The sequence below is a fragment of the Paramisgurnus dabryanus genome, chromosome 21, assembly GCF_030506205.2.
Source record: "Paramisgurnus dabryanus chromosome 21, PD_genome_1.1, whole genome shotgun sequence".
NCBI lineage: Eukaryota > Metazoa > Chordata > Actinopteri > Cypriniformes > Cobitidae > Paramisgurnus > Paramisgurnus dabryanus.
Window position 1 is genome coordinate 6877342 of NC_133357.1, and position 22774 is coordinate 6900115.

At 36.5% G+C, this 22774-nt stretch overlaps 1 protein-coding gene and 1 long non-coding RNA gene across 2 annotated transcripts in view; one reads left to right on the forward strand and one right to left on the reverse strand.

Annotated features, from left to right (window-relative positions):
• Positions 1–1378: 1378 nt before the first annotated feature.
• LOC135750280 (uncharacterized) lies at positions 1379–6760 on the reverse strand. Its single transcript, XR_010532678.1, has 4 exons — positions 6656–6760; positions 4059–4384; positions 1930–1983; positions 1379–1818 (listed from the first exon to the last, which is right to left on the reverse strand). It is a non-coding gene; the product is annotated as an uncharacterized lncRNA (long non-coding RNA).
• An 11892-nt stretch (positions 6761–18652) lies between these two features.
• The window catches only part of LOC135750272 (interferon-induced very large GTPase 1-like), a 43159-nt gene continuing 39037 nt past the window's right edge, over positions 18653–22774 (forward strand). Inside the window, exon 1 of the mRNA XM_065269064.1 lies at positions 18653–18710. Within this exon, the coding sequence (XP_065125136.1) occupies positions 18695–18710 (16 nt within the window). The 5' untranslated portion in view covers positions 18653–18694. The remainder of the gene's footprint in view (positions 18711–22774) is intronic.

The window sequence follows — 22774 nt, forward strand, 5'->3', positions numbered from 1 at the left end:
GTTAGGGTTTATGGTAAGTGTAATACAATAACTCATCTTCTCGTCTGTGATTTTATAATGTCCTTTGGGGTTTCAGAGTCCTGTTTAAAGGTCTCATAGATTGTAAAACTGTATTTACCTCGGCATAGATGAATAATAAGAGTTGTGTTCATTCATGGTAATAATGACATCATGAGCCTCAAACACGATTGTTTCCTCCTTCAAACCTCATGCATGCAAGAGCGCTGGAAAACAGGCCGATATACAACTGTGATGTTACAGTCCAGATGAACACCCCAACATTAAAATTACACATTAAATTAATAACAATGTTGTTACTATGCTAAAAACAAAGTTGTGACTGCTGAGTTAGCGCTATAGCCTATGCTAGTTAATGCTATATGCTAGTTAATGCTATTAACAAATACAATCTTATTGTAAAGTTTTACTTCTTAAAGTTAGGATAAGATACATTTATTGGATTGTTACAAATGTGACGCTTTAGAAGTCAGAAGTCACTTTTTGTTGTTAACTACCTAAGGATAGTTTTGTAATGACTTGTTCATTGTTATAACAGTATGAAATTACTTATGGGGTACCTTGAGTAATACTTTATATTTAAAAAAATTTTAATACTTGCCTTCCACTACTAAAATCCATTAATAGAAAGACATTAAATATTTGTATTAATCTCAACATGTAATACTAATTTTAAGCTGTTGAGGGCGCCATTTCACACATTGCCAATTCCAGTGTGAATATATTACGCCATGCTTGTGGATGGTGCCCTACTTTACCAAAGTTTAATTTTCATAACTATTTGTATTCTTTGCCAAAAGACTTGAAAGATTGTAAAAACATTTTTACAAAGTTATGTTAATTTTGTGAATCTGGCCCCTGGTAACTGAGGTACAATACAGTGTTGCACATGATTATTGCTGCTTTATGTTTTTTATTACATTTATTTTTTAAATTCTGTTTGTATTCATATTTGCTCTGCTCTGGTTTGCTATTTAAGTTTAGTGTGTTGAAATGTTCAATCATAAGGTCAGAAGAGGTCTAAAACAAAACGGTTTAGGGTCCAGGAAAATGTGATAGTGTTCAAATGTAATGATGTGCTTGCGTGCATGTTTTTTGTTGTTGTTGTTGTTGTTTTATATATTTATTTATATATTTATTTCTGTTCATTTTTGTCACTTTGTTTACTGTGGGTTAAAAGCTGATTTATTTGTAAATCAGCTATATTAAATGTTTTTTTTTGTGTGTACTTTGTTAATGTACTTTGTGTAAACATTTCTTGACTAGATATGGATGAATGGATGGATGGACGGATAGACAGATATAGATCTAGATAGACAAACAGATATATAGATTGATATGGATGGATATGCTTTGTTAGTTGGTTTGCACAAGCAGCCAAACAGAACCCAACAATACAAAGAATATTTATATACATACAGATAAAAATGTATCCCAAAAGCATCTGCCAAATGTGTAAAATGTTTTAAGATCATGAAAAACATTTGTGTCAAGTGACCATAAATGTTTGAACTATAGCATACTGTGTATACACACAAACAATTTGCCTATTTTAACGTCTTGACCAGTACAGTTACTGTTAATAAGAAAAACTTTATAATGCTTTTATGTGTCATACAATTCACAGGATAAATCAGACATTTAAAAGACAATCAGATTTTTTGTGGTGTTAACAGAACTTATCACAGATATATTTATTAGCAGTGGTAAATGCTGAAGCAGTCAAGTCCCCCTTCAAATAAACCAAAAGATTTCAGATTTCACAGTACAAAAGCACCTGAAGGCAGAGAGATAAGCAAGCTATATCAGAGAGAGAGAGAGAAACAGAGCATTAGAGAAACAATAAATCCTAGATCAGTTTATCCACATACACTTTATTTCATCTCAATACAAAAAGACAGAAGATCTCACCTGGAAACTGGTGCACACTAACCAGTGAACTTGTGATGACGACAGGTACAGGAGCTTTTGGACAAGAGGACAATAACACAGTCATTTAAAGGTGCAATTTGTAAGATATTTGCAGTAAAATCTCCAAAAAACACTAGGCCAGTGTTATATATTTTGTCCAGCTGATTACTATCAATATCTGTAATGTTTTCAACTACTTGTAAATCGTGAGAAAATTTCCATTCAAAACATTGACACGGGGCAGTGCAGTCTCTTATCAATGACGTTAATATCCATGTGACCCTTTGTCAACGCCTTTACTGACGTAAACGACATGACAACAGTGGTCGAGCTCGAAAAAATAAAATGGCGGCCAAGGAAGCGGCTGGAGCACAAATGTAGTGAAAATAAACGTATATTTTCACTTTTTAAGCATTTTAATTGCATTTCTAGCGAGAAATTAGTATTGTAGTTTTCAAATATGTGATTAGTTATCACAAAGGCGCTCTCTGTTTATATTTCAAACACGCTGCCTTTGAAGTGCGTCGGAAAGCCTTTCTCTGAGCGGCCTTCAGGCCTCCGAAGCCGAAGTCATTTCCTCATGAGGCAGCGAGGCAACAAGTCCTCACTGCCTTGAGTTTTCGGACGCAGCGAGCCAGTGTTGTGGACAAATGCGGAACTATGCGATAGCGCCTGTCGGGCTACGCACTTGCTTATGAACTTATGGATATCTCTGTACCGTCTGCCGCTGGTTGTGTCAGCTCCTGTAAGCGTACGGGCCAACCAAACGACCCAAGAAGAGTTTGGAACAAAACGAGGGAGGATCAATTTGTTGTTGCATTATCTGGATGGAGAGAGCTTCACGACAACATTTAACAGACCGATATTCTGATCCTGCTTGTGTTTTACGCGATGGGTGAGTTGTTTTGATTCGTAACCCTTCAAAAAACGTATGCTATTATATTGATCACAACATTAGTGTGTAGACTGTAATCAGCGCGTCTTCCCGCGGATGATATGCACATCAAAAGGTATTGTACAGCAATCTAAATGGTCATTTTAAGACACTTCACAATAAGATTTGTACTGTCAATACATTATGTGAAAAATCATTGCAGATTGTAAGTTGAAAACTTAATTCTGTGCTGTGTTTACCATCAAATTTGGACTAATACTGTAATATATATGACTAACAATTTCGTTTTGAACATCACATATAAACTTACATAATGAAATAAACGATGTCATCATAGCAACATTTATAAGACTTGATTACCTTATCCATCAATTTGATTTCTCGTTCTCGTCTGATTGATGGCCATCAGCGGTTGAGTTAAAGACTACAAATCCCATAATTCCACGCTGCTTCAGAGCGTCGGTAAACAACATCATTGTTTTTGTTTGATCTGGCGCCATCTTGCGGCGCATAATTGCAAATTGTATCTTTAAAATCATGCGCTGTAAGGGTGTTTTCAAATCAGAAGTGAAGTGATCATCCCTATGCCCTGTTCCTTTTAAAGATCACAACTCTTGATATGTAAACTCTAGATGAAGTTTTGCAATTGTGTCTCATTGTGGCCGATTAAAATATACTTGCACTGTAAAAAGTGAAAAGTTGGATCAACTTAAAAATTAACTTAAAATTACTTAAATTGGTAAAACCTAAACATTAAACTAAATTAATCATATACGTTGGAAAAACATTTTAGGTGTTACCAATTGAAGTAGGCTATTTTTTTAAGTTGATCTAACGTTACACCCTTTGCAGTGCACAATGAAAAATTCTTGTTGCACTTAAATGTTTACATTTGAACTTGAAGTTACAATTTATTTCAACTTTTTTGACTAGTAAAGTGTTGCAAAAAATTACAAAGATTTAGTTTAATTAGCTTAAGTAATTTAAACTTTATTTATATAATTTAAACCAACTTCTGACTACTCAAAAAAGTTGAAATTAATTGCAAGTTATTGTAAACTGCATTTTCATATGCACCCTTAAAGGGGACACCAAATAAACAGTCGCTACATATAAACAGAAAGCATTGTTTTTATTGCGTTGTTCGCCATGAATCTCTGATATTAAACTCAATCCGCTGCTTGGTATATATATTTTTTGTTAAAATGTTGACAATTATGTATGTGTATCTTACCATATACATCAACTTTGTACTTCTTTTTTGTAATCCGTTTGTTGATAATTAATGCTTCATAAACTCCAGAATCATCAGTGTTGATGTTTGAGATGTTTAAAGCTCCAGTCTGTTGGTCCAGCTGTAATCTGTCAGTGAATCTTTTATCATAATGGGTGTAAATTTACCATGATGCATCTGGGCAATGCGAGAACTTTGACTGCCATTCAAAAATATCCACAGTATTTGATTTTCTTTGTTAAAAGCATAATGTCGTGGGTGGAGACTGAGGACACGTCCCTCCTCCAATTTTACTCTTTCAAAGTCAGTCATGTCACTGGAACAGACTGAAATAATATGAAGAGGTTTTGTAGATGGTGAATAAATATTTTATTGTGTATTATCAAACACTGTGTCAATCAAATAACTTGAGGTCTAGCACAAAATAATGTGTTACATCTTTAAACAATCTGCTCTTTAAATGCAAAATGCTTTAACTACAAGCACCAACACATTTGTGGGTAAACTATTCAACTAGTCAGAAAAACATGCTGAATTTGCTTAAGATTATTTTATCACCATTCAGATATTACATTATAGCAGAACAAATACTTGAACAAATATACCCTATATTGTATAAATATATATTTCTCAAAGTAAGGAATAATATTAACATGATGTAAACGTAATCGGATAAGTGTTAATATCAGATAAACATGGAAACATTTGTCTTTTGATGCTTAGAGAAACCACAAGAACAACAGTAGGAAGTCACTCTTTCTTCGAGAGTTATTTATGCATAATATTTCAAAGTGAAATCGTTTTCTTTAGAAATTTCTGATTTGTTTAATCAGTGAAGTGAGAGATTGTTTTCTTCATGAATCATTCAAAATAAACAAATTTGAATTTTAAAACCAATGCTAAAATGGAAATATGTTTCCAAGATTCATTTTCATGTTTACGAACAGTGTTTGGAATAACGCCGTTTAAAAGAACGGCGTTATGTAACGACGTTCATTTTTCAGTAACGGGCTAATCTAATTAATTACTTTTCCCGCCGTTACAACGGCGTTAACGTTACCAGACGTTAAATGCGGTGCGTTACTATGCACTGACTTAACCTGTGTGATCCAAACGCAACCCTGGCTCACACGGAGGTAGGTTAATAACGAGATAAGCGATTATGATTGGCTAAGGCAGAGTAATGTGTTTCATGGTAGCCAATCAGAGCCAGTGTTGTTATACACATGCCAGCGCACGCGACTGCGGCGACACACACACAGGGCGAATTCCAATCGAAAGTGATGATCACTATGCCCTATTCCCTTCGAAGATCAAATCTCTTGATGTATAAACTCTAGAGAAAGTTGCGCAATGTTGTCTGATAGTGTGGCTAATTAAAATACACTTGGTGGTAAAATACAGCGTCTTTTTCTGTTTATTTGGATTTTACATCCCCTTCGCGAAGTGCCCTTCAAGGGCGCACAAACGGCATTTGGAATTTACCCACACACACCGAACAGCTAAACAGAGATTCGCGGCAGCAGAAGAGATGGCGAGTCAGGAGGAGCAATCCGATGAAAAGTTGGCATTTTCAAGGTGGAGATATAAGCACTACTTCAAATTCATTATGGTCAAAGCAAGAACGTGCATGTAATGTGTACATTATGTCCGGGAGCGAAGACTTTGTCGACATCCGTTGTAAGCAACTCTAATTTAATGAATCATATTGTTAAACTGTTTACTTTTTTAATGAAGAAAACGAAATACAGCAGCCTATGTCTTCCAGACTATTTATCTCAGTTTGATTTATTTAATTTGCTACAGTTATTGCAAACACACTTTATATTATTTAACTGTTTACTTTAAAAGAAAATACCTGAAGTACAGAATGTCTACCAGACCAGTTGTCTGACATTGGGGGTTTGATTTATTTAATTAAGAATACGACTACAGAGCAAACACACTTTTTATTGTTTAAAAGTTAACTTTTTGTGAACAAAACACTTGGAAGTACAGGTTATTTACTTGACCAGTTGTCTCAGGTTGAGAGAGTTTTATTTAATTTAGTTTGCTGAAGTTAAATGCACTTTATATGGTGTAACTGTTTACTTTTCTTACAAAGATAATACTTGAAGTGTAGGATAAAACTCTTGCTGTCTGTTGACGTGCAATAAATATGGAAAGTTATGTATGAACACCTGTCTGTTCTACTCATTTCAACTGACATGTGAAAACTGCTAAAAAAATACAAATTCTTTGACATATAGCAACTTTTTTTTAACCGTAACGCAAATAGTTACTTTCCCTGGTAACGAGTTACTTTTATTATAGAGTAATTCAGTTACTAACTCAGTTACTTTTTGGAACAAGTAGTGAGTAACTATAACTAATTACTTTTTTTAAGTAACGTTCCCAACACTGTTTACGAATAACAAAAAGCAGACATTTATTTCACATATCTTCACTGGCTATTCACAAAAACATTGCCCAATTCAAGCAAGACATTTGTCTATGTGAAACAACCACATTTTAAAGTAAAACAATTTTTTTAAATCAATATAAAACAATTTCATGTTCAACATTACATAAACTGACTTATTTAAAATATGTCTTACCTATTATATTAATGAAGAACACAAAAAAGACCCAAATGATGCATTTAATGATCAACATGATGTTTCTATGAGAGATTGGAGAAAAACATTGACAGGAAGTGTAAAAGAGACGGAAAATATTCAGTTTCGTCACTCTTTGTCATTTTTTCCTCTGTTCATTTAAATTCTTTACACCTTCATTTAACATTTTTATGTAAAGTAGAGATTTTTCAGTGTTAGGGCATCTCAGTCGAGGCAGATGTATGAACTACACATTTAACTGTGAGTATTTTGTAATAAGTTTGAGATTTGAAATGAATGTGAAACAAGTTAGAGCTTATTTTGTACTTTACTCTATGGAAAAATATAGTTCAGAGAAATCACATCATGATCTATGTGTATCTTTTCTAGGCAGACTGTCAGATCTGGACTTAATAGGGACATTAAGAGACTGTAGATCTACTGAGTCAAAATTCAGTTCTTTATAGCATTTTTTTTTTTTTTTGGAACATGAACTTCAATGTTTAATTTGTGTGACTTTACCAAAGCATTTCTTTCCTCTAATCTCTCATCTTCAGCACACTTTGTAATGCATATCTTGACACCATCATTTAACCATTGAAGATAAAGTGAGAGCTTTTATGTCAGGGGTGACCAACCCTGTTCCTGGAGATCTACCCTCCTGCATATTTTAGTTCCAACCCAGCTTCAACACACCTGACTCTAATTTTTTGGTATTGATTGCCAGGTTCAGGTGTGTTTCAGGACAGTAGGGCTGTTTCTCAATTCCAAGAACACAAAGAACGGACTTGCGTTGTAAGACGCCACCCAATTGGCCCAACGTCGAAGTCCAATGCGTGGTGAAGGAATCACGTGGTCTTTCCCTCTGTAGCGCTTCTAGAATAGTAATTCCATTTATTACAGTGCATTGAAAATGCGCTGTACTGTTCTTACTGGGCTTTTTATTATTATTAGTGGTGCTTGCATTTATGCAAAGCATCACTATTACTATTGCTCAGGGATATTATTATATTTTATTCTTACATCCGGACACTTTTTTCGGCGATTAACTCGTCCCGCACGCTTTGTTGTAGACCCATGAAAGAGGGCTCAAATCGACCGGATTATTGAGGAGAGGTGTGCTATGACTTTTATAAGGGATCGGGTGCAGGATTTCCGAAAGGGGGGCGTAAAACCACCCCAAAAATCCCATTGACTTAACATTGGGCCCAACTTTGATGGGTCATAGCTCCGCTCGTGGATTTTGTAGAAACATGTGGGTTACAACATTTGAAGAGGGTGGTAGGCTCTGTAAAAACATAGATCACAATGGGGTGTAAGTTGTACCCCTGGGGTGTAAGAGGTGCCCAAAAGTGCCCCAATGAAAAGTCAATGGGGCAAAATCCCATAGACTTACCATTGCAAAAATTTTGACGGGTCATAGGTCCGAGCCAGGATTTCATAGAAACATGTGGGTTACTAAATTTGAAGAGGGTGCTAGACTCTGTCAGGACGTCCCCCACAATGGGGTGTAAGGTTACCATAGCAACCATTTTGGGCACCCTAGCAACCTATACCATAGACTGCCATTATAAAATGCCCGGATGGATATCTTTGCACCACAGTGTCATAGAGACATGGGGGTGGGCTCATTTTACTCAGGCATCCAATCAGTCTCTCAGGATCCTTACAGACTTACTAAGCCACGCCCCTAGCAACCACTTTTGAGCACCCTAGCAACATAAAATACAAACAGTTATATCTCGGCATCAGAACATCGTAGAGACACGGGGGTTGGACCGTTTTACTTGTGACTAGGGGTGTAACAATTGGGCACATCATTGGCCACTCCGAAGCCACGCCCCTAGCAACCAAATTTGAGCACCCTAGCAACCGAATAAACAAAGCCTTATATCTCCGCATCAGAACATCGTAGAGACACGGGGTTTGGACCGTTTTACTTGTGACTCGGAGTGTAATCACTGGGCACATCATTGGCCACTCCCAAGCCACGCCCCTAGCAACCAAATACAGTACCCTAGCAACAGAGTAAACAAAGCCTTATATCTCCGCATCAGAACATCGTAGAGACACGGGGGTTGGACCGTTTTACTTGTGACTCGGAGTGTAATCACTGGGCACATAATTGGCTACTCCCAAGCCACGCCCCTAGCAACCAAATACAGTACCCTAGCAACAGAGTAAACAAAGCCTTATATCTCCGCATCAGAACATCGTAGAGACTTGGGGGTTGGACCGTTTTACTTGTGACTCGGAGTGTAATCACTGGGCACATCATTGGCCACTCCCAAGCCACGCCCCTAGCAACCAAATACAGTACCCTAGCAACAGAGTAAACAAAGCCTTATATCTCCGCATCAGAACATCGTAGAGACATGGGGGTTGGACCGTTTGACTCGTGACTCAGAGTGTAATCATTATGGGATGCCAATTTTTCCCTAGCAACCAAATACAGTACCCTAGCAACAGAGTAAACAAAGCCTTATATCTCCGCATCAGAACATCGTAGAGACACGGGGGTTGGACCGTTTGACTCGTGACTCGGCGGGTAATCACTATGAGATGCCAATTTTTTCCCTAGCAACCAAATACAGTACCCTAGCAACAGAGTAAACAAAGCCTTATATCTCCGCATCAGAACATCGTAGAGACATGGGGGTTGGACCGTTTGACTCGTGACTCAGGGTGTAATCATTATGGTCTGCCAATTTTTTCCCTAGCAACCAAATATAGTACCCTAGCAACAGAGTAAACAAAGCCTTATATCTCAGCATCAGAACATCGTAGAGACACGGGGGTTGGACCGTTTGACTCGTGACTCAGATTGTAATCATTATGGGATGCCAATTTTTTCCCTAGCAACCAAATATAGTACCCTAGCAACAGAGTAAACAAAGCCTTATATCTCAGCATCAGAACATCGTAGAGACATGGGGGTTGGACCGTTTGACTCGTGACTCAGAGTGTAATCATTATGGGATGCCAATTTTTTCCCTAGCAACCAAATACAGTACCCTAGCAACAGGGTAAACAAAGCCTTATATCTCCGCATCAGAACATCGTAGAGACATGGGGGTTGGACCGTTTGACTCGTGACTCAGAGTGTAATCATTATGGGATGCCAATTTTTTCCCTAGCAACCAAATACAGTACCCTAGCAACAGAGTAAACAAAGCCTTATATCTCCGCATCAGAACATCGTAGAGACACGGGGGTTGGACCGTTTGACTCGTGACTCAGAGTGTAATCATTATGGGATGTCAAAATTTTCCCTAGCAACCAAATACAGTACCCTAGCAACCGAATAAACAAAGCCTTATATCTCTGCACCAGAACATCGTTGAGACACGGGGGTTGGACCGTATGACTCGTGACTCAGAGTGTAATCATTATGGGATGCCAAATTTTTCCCTAGCAACCAAATACAGTACCCTAGCAACCGGATAAACACAGCCTTATATCTCCACATCAGAACATCGTACAGACACGAGAGTTGGATCGTTTAACTTTTGGCTTGGAGTATAATCATATATGGTCCCCAGAATTTTGCCACGGCAAGCACCACTCACATTTTCTTCAGGAAATGTACCTATCTAGTTATTATTATTATTCTTCCAACCAAATTTCCGCAATTAATACGGCTCGAACCGCTTAACTTAGAAACTTCATTCAAACTCTCAAACGTGCGGACTATTCGGGAATAGTGTGCTATGACTTTTATAAGCGATCGGGGGTACGGTCTTTGCCCCAGGGGCGAAAAAGCAGCCGAAAAATCCCATTGACTTAACATGGAGACAAACTTTGACGAGTCGTAGCTCAGACCTAGAATTTCACAGAAACTTGTGACTTGCCACATTTGAAGAGGCTGGCAGGCTCTGTAAGAACATACCTCACAATGGGGTGTAAGTTGTACCCCTGGGGTGTAAGAGGTCCCCAAATTTCCCCATAGACTTATAATGGGGCAGGAATCATGCCCATATAAGGAACTAAAAACGTCCCGGATGGGATATCTTTGCAGCGCAGTGTCATAGAAACATGGGGGTGGGCTCATTTTACTCAGGCATCCAATCAGTCCCTTAGGATCCTTATTGAGCTATCAAGCCACGCCCCTAGCAACCATTTTGGGCACCCTAGCAACATCTCCCATAGACTGCAATTATAAAATGCCCAGATGGATATCTTTGCAGCACAGTGTCACAGAGACATGGGGGTGGGCTCATTTTACTCAGGCATCCAATCAGTCTCTCACCATCCTTATTGAGGTATTAAGCCACGCCCCTAGCAACCAAATATGAGCAGCCTAGCAACATAATAAACAAAGCCTTATATCTCTGGATCCGGACATCATAGAGACATGGGGGTTGGGTCTTTGGGTCATATTAGCTTCATGCTAGCTTCATGCTAAGTCATGCTAGCTTCGTGTTAGTTTCATGCTAGCTTTATGCTAATTTCATAATAAATCTTGCTAACTTAATGCTAAATCATGCTAGCTTCATGTTAAATCTTGTTAGCTTCATGCTAAATCATGCTAGCTTCATGCTAATCATGCTAGCATCATCTTAATCATGCTAGCATCATGCTAATAATGCTAGGATCATGCTAATTTCATGCTAAATTCATGCTAACTTCATGGTAATCATGCTAGCATCATGCTAGCTTCATGCAAATTATGCTAGCTTCATGCTAATCATGCTAGCATCGTGCTAGCTTCATGCTAATCATGCTAGCATCGTGCTAGCTTCATGCTAATCATGCTAGCATCGTGCTAGCTTCATGCTAATCATGCTAGCATCGTGCTAGCTTCATGCTAATCATGCTAGCATCGTGCTAGCTTCATGCTAATCATGCTAGCATCGTGCTAGCTTCATGCTAATCATGCTAGCATCGTGCTAGCTTCATGCTAATCATGCTAGCATCGTGCTAGCTTCATGCTAATCATGCTAGCATCGTGCTAGCTTCATGCTAATCATGCTAGCTTCATGATAATCATGCTAGCATCGTGCTAGCTTCATGCTAATCATATTAGCATCGTGCTAGCTTCATGCTAATCATGCTAGCATCGTGCTAGCTTCATGCTAATCATGCTAGCATCGTGCTAGCTTCATGCTAATCATGCTAGCTTCATGCTAATCATGCTAGCATCGTGCTAGCTTCATGCTAGCTTCATGCTAATCATGCTAGCATCGTGCTAGCTTCATGCTAATCATGCTAGCATCGTGTTAGCTTCATGCTAATCATGCTAGCTTTATGCTAATCATGCTAGCATCATGCTAATCATGCTAGCTTCATGCTAGCTTCATGCTAATCATGCTAGCATCATGCTAACGTCATGCTGAATCATGCTAATCATGCTAGCATCATATTTCATCATGATAACTTTTTTAAATCATGCTAGCTTCACACTAAAACATGTCAACAGCCAGGTAAACTACTAGACTAAATTTCTTTTACATTTCTGTCAATCAACTTTTTGCATTTTCATGCACTGGTAATTCCTTGGGAATTGCATATCTAGTTTAATTTGTTTCTTTGACCTCTGTGGTTAAATTATAATCTGACTCCAATTTTTTAGTTACCAATACTATTCTGATGCTGATCATAATTTATAAAATTATTATTATATTTATTTAGAGTGAATTATATTCACATAGGGAATAAGGTGTAATTCTGAAGGTGCTAAGGCAGTTCCATACAGCTGGGCATAGAGGCATTCTCCTTCTAACTTAAGTTAAAGTTAGAGGTTTCTCCAAACACATTGAAAATAAGAGGATCCATCTATGTTTTAGGTTGAGGTTACTCCATCTAACCTTAAAACGGGGAGGCAATTACTCCAGTAATATTTTCAATAGAGGCAATTCTCCTAATCTATGCCCCCTTCAATACATTTAACTTAAACCCTGAAAAGATAATAAAGATTTGACAAGTTTTGGAATGAATAAAGATTAACAATTTATTTTTGCCAGGCAGGTTATACTTAAATCAATCATTTGGTTATTCAAATCAACCAATCACAAATATATCAAAACATTCACTAATAGATCAGCATAGAAAAATAAACAGTACACATAAAATAAAATCATACCTGGCAATTCAAGACACACAGCAGTGCGGGAAGATCTGACTACAGAAAGCTTCCATAAGGTTTGAATACACACAGAGTGTGGGAGCTTCTGAGTACAGAATGGCTCCTCGAATGTTTTACCAGGCCACCTTTTATACACAGCTTGAGAAAACTACCAAAATCTAGTTTGACCTGTACCAAGTAATACTAAAGAACACCTGGTCAAAATCCAGTTTGACCTGTGCCAAGTGATACTAAAGAGCACCTGGTCAAACTAGCCAGGAGTATCTTGGCAACTGGTCAAACTAGCCAGAAATATCAAGGCAAAACCCCACCTCTACAAGAAATGCATCTTCTATCCAAAGTTCTAAAACCTTAATCCATCTTATCTTAGACTTATAGAAATGAGACCTTTTCACTCATCGCACCATGACCTTTAAAATAATACTAAACATTAATATAAAATTACAATCTTAGAACCACATAAAATGTATACATTACATCATATATTTCAGCAGATACTCAGTGATATGGGCCTAAAAGCTAACAGTGCCGAAGCCTTTGTGATGAAGAGATTAGGAGAACAGAGAGTTGCATATCTGTAAACAGTTTCACCTGAGAGTCAAATTTGGGTTAGCAACACCACCTGAGGTTTAATTGTTTTATAATGTCTCTTCAGAAATAAACTTAAAGTTGATTATTTAACATCCAGTATTACAGCATCCTCGTGGAGATCAAACTTGCCAGTTGACCTCGGAAGAACAAACTCAGAAGGTCACGAGAACACAGAACGCACTTATGAGAATTGAGATGTCTGCGATCTTCCTGTTGGTCACCTGACCTCTGCCATTGTTTTGCCGCAATGACTTATGGGGCGTGAAGCGATTTCAGCTCGCAAGTCTGGACTCAATGCATCCTCGATATCAAGAACACATCCGGGTATTTTCATGCGTCCTCCGTCCTTGAGAATTGGAATGAACTTCAACTGTTGATGATGACGTAGAGCAAGGACATGAGAACGCAAGATCGCTGAAGAACGCATATTGAGAAACAGCCTACATCTCCAGGAAGAGGGTTGATCACCACTGTTTTATGTTGGCATCTCTTTTAGGCCAGGGGCAGATCTAATATCTGAATATTTTAACCATGTTTTTTGTGGTAAAAGTGTAGTAACAATGACTTTTGCAAATTTGTGGTTTTACTACAGTAATTGTGTTTTGTTGTTGTTTTAACTGTAGTTAAAGCATGGTTAATTGCGTCATCACAACAGGGTGTTTAACACAACACCGTTTCTGTTTAATAAATGTTGTGCAACGTTTTGTCGTGGCTGAACGCAGCCCTGATTTGGTACTGCACCTGCCTCATGTTAAATACTTGCACGGTGGAGCGGCACCAGCAGATGCAAGTAACAGCATGCCAATTCATTGCCACTTTAATCGTTCCGCAGAGTAGATTGGTCCCCGCAAAGTGGTTCCCAATTCGTCGTAATTACCTACTGAAAGGAAACAAAATAGATTTTGTATTTCACTTTTTTTAGTAAATATACATGACTATGGCCTTAATATGTAACTGCAAACATATTTTGTCATTTTTATTTGCAAAACTAATGAAATTACATTTTTGTGAGACTCAAATTGACAACTCTTGGGCTACAAGCCACTAGACTACGATTGCCTGTTTTAGTAGGGTTTATAATTTGATAGAGTTTGTGCTAACTTGAGATCTGTAAAGTGTTTTCTGGGATATGATATGGATTAAAGGAACAATATGTAGGATTGTGGCCAAAACTGGTATTGCAATCACAAAACTTGTGGCTAAAACTGGTACTGCAATCACACAACTGGGGTGTATTCCAGAAAGCTGGTTATGTGGCTTACCCGGGTAAGTTTAGGAGTAAGTAAGCGGATAACCTCTGCTTTCGGTTCCAAAAACGGAGGTAACTTTCGGGTTATGTAAGTAACCATAGCAACTGACTCTCTGAAGATAACCTGCTCCGGAGCAGGTTATGTTGCAGGGTAAGTTCATTTTAGTTAATAAAACGAGGCTTCGGAGGAAGTCTGCGCATGCGTGCACTTATGACGAGCGTACAGCGGGCGTGGAAGCATATATTTTGCATAATATTACAATGTTAAAGCATTTATTTTATTTTATTATATTTACAGTCGCGAATATTTATTGCTGTCTTAAAAAATGTGTGATATGAATTTTTTTTAAAGAAACTATTTTTTTAATAACATGGATTGTTATTGGTGATTGGACTAATTACTATAAATTTTATTATTAATTAAATTTAATTAAAAATTTATTCATATTTGTGTTCGGACTAAATACTATACATTTAATTATGTTCATTAGTAATATATCTCCAAATATCAGTGGATGTATGAAACATAATTCCATCAGTTAATTAATGTTAACAATAAAGTACATTTCCATATCAATTTTGTCAATTCATAAATAACCTCATCTTTCACTTACTAGATAATTTGAGATGAATCTAAAGTTATAATAAATGTGTGTGCAAATACATTGTCATTAATGAATCTTAACCTATGTTACTTAAGTGACAATGTGGCAATGTTACAGTAAATGGATATAACAAATAGAAACACATGATGCCTATCATAATAATAATTACTGAGGGATAGAAGTTACCCCTGCCTGCAGTCTCTGATAGGCATGTGCATCTGACCTGGCCCACAGAATGACACCCATGAAGCACAGGCATGATTTAACACTGACCCACATAGTGACACAGGTGAAGCACAGACTTCATTAGATGAAACACCATTGAATCACAGACATGGCATAGTGGTCAGAGATTTTCTATTATATCAGTTAGAATCATGTACACAATGAAATGAAATTATAAATATATATTTCATAGTATAATATTTATTTCTTAAACATGCACTTCAGATTCTTAGCCCTCTCTCTACATTTGATCTATAGTTGGTGTTTTTCTAAATCACCTTTATTTCTTTAAAATTGACCTTTTGTAGCTGCTTTCCTGAGCTATCATTTTTGAGCAAAGGGAAATTGAGATATTTGCATATATTAGATGATACAGGACATATATTACAACATGTTACTATTGACACTAATGTAACATTTCTATTCTCCAATTCTGTCACAGCAGATCCTAATCGTCCAATGCAAATGAATGATCATTCTTAGTGTAGTGTAATCAAAAGCATTACACAACATTATTGAAAATCTGTAAGGACTGTAAGGAAGCTTTACAATTAAAAGAGGGTGCATTAATCTATCAGCTATCAGTAAATGTTAAAAAAGATGGTGACACAGTGTCATACAAGGAAAGTCCTAAAACTAAACAGGGTCACCCAAAGGAGCAGAAGTAAAATAAGTACAATATAGTGAATATTATCATAGTGCATTTTATGCCTACACAATACAATCATATCTAAAAAAAAAAATAAGCCTTTAAATAAGCCTTATGATGTATTTGCACTTTATGTGCCACAACTCTTATGAAATTAACCATGGTTTTATTGGTGTATAGTTGTAGTAACCATGTTTTTTTGTGCATTGATTACTATCAGCAGAACCATGGTTTTACTACACTAACCATCGTTTAACTATGTTTTTTTGAAAACCATGGTTATTTTGTGGTTACCATGGTTTTACTGTAACCATGTTTTTTACTGTAGTAAAACCATTGTTACTTTTCACAGGGGAAAATATATTCATAATTCATATGTTTACAATCATATATAAAATCTATGATTATTTTGACTATATTAATTATTTTAGATTGTTTTAGATTATTTTAAATAAAATTGTGTGTATTTTCGTTGAGACACATATAATATTGGACTTAAATGGGGTAAAATGGGTTCGTATTAATTATTTAATTAATTAATTTGATCTGTTTTGTAATCACGCACTTCTAAGCCGATTATAAAACGTTGATTTTGCCAGAAAATATTAGTTTATAATGTTATTTCTCATTTAAAAACTTTTAAATTCTCTGACTTTTCCATGGTGACTCGTGAAATCTGCGATCCATTGACAATGCCTTTATGTTGTTACCGTGAGCGCGCGTTAACTCTGGGTTACTTTCAGCGAGTTGATTGACCTAACTCTTAAACTGTGTTTTGGAACCGACATACCCCGAGTAAGCAAGTTTGGGGTTGATCAACCCAAAGTTCGGGGTTAATCTGATGGTAAGTTAACCCTGCTTTCTGGAATACACCCCTGGTGGCCAATACACAACATGACAACATAAACATCAGTTGAGGAATGACAATATCCTGGCCAGACCGCTGTTGTCAGTGATATAAATATTTGAAATGAAAATGATTTCTTAATGTCTAGTGACATATCAGGGCCATTTTATGATTAATTGATATACATTTCTTACATACTGTTCCTTTAAATTCAATTATGGTTTTTATTGGTATCTCTGTTCATGTTTTGTATTTAGACCATATGTACATGGAGAAAAATAATGTTTAATTAACAAACACAATATAATCACTTTGAATCTCATAAACATAAATATCTTCACATTAATAACTAGAAGGTTAAAGGGATACTTCACCGATTAAGCATTCAGCTTTGTATCTGTAGAAACCCGGCAGTATTACTGAATGACCATGTTTCCCTCCATCATTTCCCCCTGAGAGGAGAGATATCTGCATTTTGGTTCTGCAAAAAAGTCCTCCGATGATGCAAAAATCGTCATATTACATCATCGGAGGACTTTTTTGCAGAACCAAAATGCAGATATCTCTCCTCTCAGGGGGAAATGAGGGAGGGAAACATGGTCATTCAGTAATACTGCCGGGTTTCTACAGATACAAAGCTGAATGCTTAATCGGTGAAGTATCCCTTTAAATGTTGATTGTTAACTGATTAAAAAGTAACCACACAAACCACTCAAAAGGATATAATGAAAATAATATATTTTATAATATCTTTAGTTTGTATAGCGCCTTTAAAACTCCTTTATCAAAGTGCTTAACATATAAAAAAGTAAGATATATAAAATAGACATGGTGATAAAAACACATAACATAAGTATAAAACAATGGAAGTAAAAATTAATGAGAAGAATAAATAAAAGTAATAAAAAAAACAATTAAAAGTAACACTTAGAAACCATAAAATAAAACACTTAAGATACAACCATAAAAACCACAAGAGACACTATATCCTACCCAGTCTCACAAAGTTTCGTGATATAGTCACGTATTTTTTTGATTCTTTTTTCGTGCTATTATCACGAAATTTCGTGTTTTTTCGTGATCGTATAACGAATTCCTGTTTTCGTGTGATTATCACGTATTGGTTACTCAACTGCTTTTTCCTATTTTTAAACCATTGTCGCTTCGGTTTAGGGTTAGATTTGGTGCTTGCATTAGAATGTCACTTTATATATTGGTTTATACAATTTTTTATGATTTATATTTTTATATGTCGCCTGGCGTTGGGGTTAGAGTTGGGTTTGGTTAGGGATGTCATTTTATGTAAATCTAACCCTAAACCGAAGCGACAATGGTAAGAAAATAGGACAAAACAGTTGAGTAACCAATACGTGATAATCACACGAAAACAGGAATTCGTTATACGATCACGAAAAAACACGAAATTTCGTGATAATAGCACGAAAAAAGAATCAAAAAAATACGTGACTATACAACGAAATTTCGTGATGCTTCCTTAAAATAATGAGTTTTAAGGGATGTTTTAAACCTTTTCAGGGAAGCCGCATTTCTGATCTCAGAAGGCAAAGAGTTCCATAACTTTGGGGCGACAGATAAAAATGCCCTATCACCCATTGTTCTTAACCGTGTTACCTGAACAACTAAAAGACCAGCATCAGCCGAGCGAAGATCACGTGCCGGATGGACTGACCCACCATATTTAAACCACAGTTTCTCTTTCTGTTTAACAGACACACATCAGTGATATCAAGGTCACTTGAAGAGGCATCAGATGAAATTGGAGATGAAATGGCGTCAAGTTTGGGTAAATATAAAACCTAACAGAAACAAGCTAAAGATATGTTTAATTTTGTTGTATAGACATTGGTTTACTTTGTTTAGTTGAAGTTTGATTTCTTTATTCACTTTTAACATTATAAGCCTCTTGACTTCCACAGAGGGTAGACTCAAATAACAAAATATAAGTTATTGCAGATAAAAACATGAACAGCTGTAAAATCAGTAATGTGATCATTTTAATGAATCTTTTAAAAGCTTGGATATTTATAATATAATATGGCACTTTTTTAGCAAGTACAGTCAGACACAAGATTGTTTCAAATTAAAGTACTGCTAGTTTCAGGCACTTTATAGAAAGGACAACTATTTGTACATAATGAAGTGTTTACAGTTAAGTGTAAAATAATGCAAAACAATGTGGATAATAGAAAAATGCAAAAATATATATAAAATAATGAAGACAACATTTGAACTAAATAATAATAATTAGAGTAATAATAAAAGTGTGGTGGAGACTGGAGTCTGATCATCACCGTCTCTTTTGGTGGCAAAAAGACACAAACTGTATACTGTACTACTGTCACTTTTGGTTTGATTACAGGGTGTAGACACAATATCGCTTTCTGGATCTGTCACTCTGGATGAGGATGTGTTTACTAGGTCTGAACCTTGTCAAACAGGTTCTTAGTCTCTGTATACAGATAACACAATTGTCTGTTATGATACAGTATAGTACAGTCTTTATAGGGCTTTCTGGCCTTAGAAAGACAGTACTGTACATTATAAGCAGACTATTGTGTTATCTGTATATAGAGACAGGTAAAAAATTACTAAGAACCTGTTTGACAAGGTCCATACTCATTAGACACATCCCCATAAAGCAATGTTGCTTGAGTAAAAGTCTGCTTAGGGCAGATGCTGAAGGCCGCAGTAATAACGGGCGATGACTGACTTACATTTTTTGGTTTATTGTAGTATTTATGCTTTTGTTTTAGGTTTCTGTGACATAAATAAACTACAATAAGTGTAACCGTCTGCTCAGTTTTCATGAATTCAGTCAAAAATATGTGACTGTATGGCTCAAGTGGTAAAACAAGCCTCTGTTACTGCTTCTATCAAGAACCAGAAAGAACTGTTGTATAATATATGTAATATAAGAATGCTCACATTTTTAGGATATCCTGTGGTTTTGACAAGAATACAAACAGCTGTTGTAAATATACTATATTATCTGGTCAGTATTTCTAATAAATCTTATTACTTTGGATCTCATAATCAAAATAACTAATGACATCAAATAAAATGGGAGATGAAAATGTTAAAAAAAACATTTGATCCGAATGGCACAAGGCTCAAAGAGTGTGCTTCAACCAGCAACAATCAACAAATAAAGAGAAAAAAAGTTGGCACACCACAGCTCCAAACAAAACGTTTAATATGTTCTCACCACAGGTGAAGTTTCGAGCCTAATGGCTTTTCATCAGGAAACTAACAAAGTAAATACCACAAGCCATCACAAGATCGACAATGTAATCAATCACATGACCACATACCACACAAAATATAAAAAAGAAACTGAAAGTGACAACAACTATTCCATGTAAAACTAATCAAATATTATAAGACAAAACACAGCGAACACCTATATGCAAAACATATCTAAACAAAAATATTCAACATAAGATACATTATAAGAAAGTGCGTATATCATTTTTATAGGGAAAATCCTAGCCCAGGAATAAAACCTGGATCATCTCTTGAAGAAGTCTCTAAAGAGACACTGAAATAAAACAAGGCTTGTAAGTAAGTGCATGATAATATGCAGAGCTGCTACGTAAATAACGTTACTATTTTTTGCAGTATTATGATTTGTCACACATGCCAGCAAATAATAACGTTACAGAGTTTATGAAAAAGTAAACTGCACAAACCTCGATTACAGCTCTTCCTTTTGAGAGCTTTCACCCTTTCAATATCCTTTCTTGTGCCATCTTTTAGGGTAACGTAAGCGCCTCTCCATCTTCTTCCTGTTATCTGCGGTAAATACTCTGGTTCTCCATGACTCCGCAAATGGGAATAAACGTTTGCTAACGCTAAATCGCTGTCAGAATAAACGTATTTACCAATAGCTAGCTGCTTCACTATTCTTACCCTGTACTAATAGCATGCCAAAAGCTAGCTAAAGTCAGAGAATAAAACACTGACAAAGTAATAAACAAGTAATAATATTACTCCCAATAACATCGTTTTGCTGAAAAATTAACTATAAACAATTATAATTTATCTTTTAAAAGAAATCTCATTGTTTGGCACTTTATCATGTGATGAATATTATTACTGCTTAGCTAAAATGCTGAAAGTTGAAGTCAACTAAAGCATGAAATAAATGTACTATGAATCTATAAAATCTGAGTATATTCATGTGGGTTTATTATCAGTAATGAACTAATCAATGAATCATTCACACACACACACCACAGTTTGCGTTAGACTTTTTCACTTTTAAAAATCCCGTCATAGTCAATTATCCGTCATTTCATGTTTTAATGATAATAATTGTTTTTGTTCACCTGTCCATTTTTAACCATGAACTTACAAGATAAGCATTCAATATGTTTATTTATTTGTGAAGAGAACAAAAGAACAGAGACTTTGCATCACTTTACGTGTTTAACATCACATGAAGCAGATTAATGAATTAATTTTTCTCGCAGTGACAGCTGAGGTGATAAAAAACTTGAACTTTGCGCTGAACAGGCAAATATGAACAAATCAAGCAGACGTGTAAAAATCTGAATTGAATTAAACTCATGATGTTGTGTATCTGAAACCATCTTGTGTAATAAACACTTGAAGGCAGATAAATGCAGACTCTTGTCATTAGATTTTGTGTTTTTACCTCAGATAGATGACGACATACAGTTTTTGTTCTGGAGATTGATCTTGTGCATTAAACTTAGGTTAAACGCGATCTGACACACACACGCACGCATACGCACACGCACACACACACACACACACACACACATATACACACACATACACACACACACACACACACACACACACACACACACACACACACACAAACACACACACAGTAAAGTTGATGTCACGGGGTGACTGTTTGAAAGGGCAGAACGAAAAGCGGGTGAAGGTTAGTTCCGCCTGGACGCTATTCTTCAAACACCAGCCACTTCCGGGAACCCCGCAAGACCGAAATTTGGGCAGGATTGATCACAGGTGTGTTAGTAAACGTGGCGATCTATGATTGGACAATCAAGCCGGGAAGAGGAGTATAAAGGGCATAAGGAAGTCATTGTTTCCGGTAGAGTCTGAGGATTGCAGTGCTGTGCCGTGTCCCCGGCGTCTGCACTTACTCCGTTAGGCCGAGGAGGGAGATCCTGAGGGAAAGGACGGACGCTACGTCAGCAGAGATCACCTTTTTATATACGCCAGCCAGTGGCGGATGCAGAACGTGACATATGGGTGGGCATGGATTAAGTCCGGGTGGGACTGAATCTATGGGTGTCACTTTTGAATAAGAAACTATAACAAGTCTATAAAATTCGTCAAAACTTCAGGAATCACAAGCGTATTGGTGAGAACACTAATTTAACAGCATACACACACCCCCGAACTGCACGTCACATTTTTGACATTATTTATATACTTTAAATTGTAATGCAACATGACATTAATTAAGCCTTTTTGGTAAAAACAAATTATTGGGGTGTCATAGCCTACAAAAACGAACCTGCACACAGTGACAAGAAATATAAATGAACACAAAAAACCTAATACGTTTACAAATAGCCTATTACAACTGTTTAAATAAATTAAGCTACTAGATGCTTAAAATGAAGCTTCTAACATCATATTCTCTTCATGCAAATCACTAAAAATAGATTTTCGTTCTCACATATGTGACCAGTCACGGAAAGTAGGGACACAAGTCGGATCTGGGGCATTTTGAGTTATTCATAGATTCTGAAAGTGCAGTTTCTAAGCTTTCTAACGATGTGTAACACATGGAAATCTGATAAGATTTGGAGAAGTTGTGGCCGTTTGAATGTAACACATTCAAGA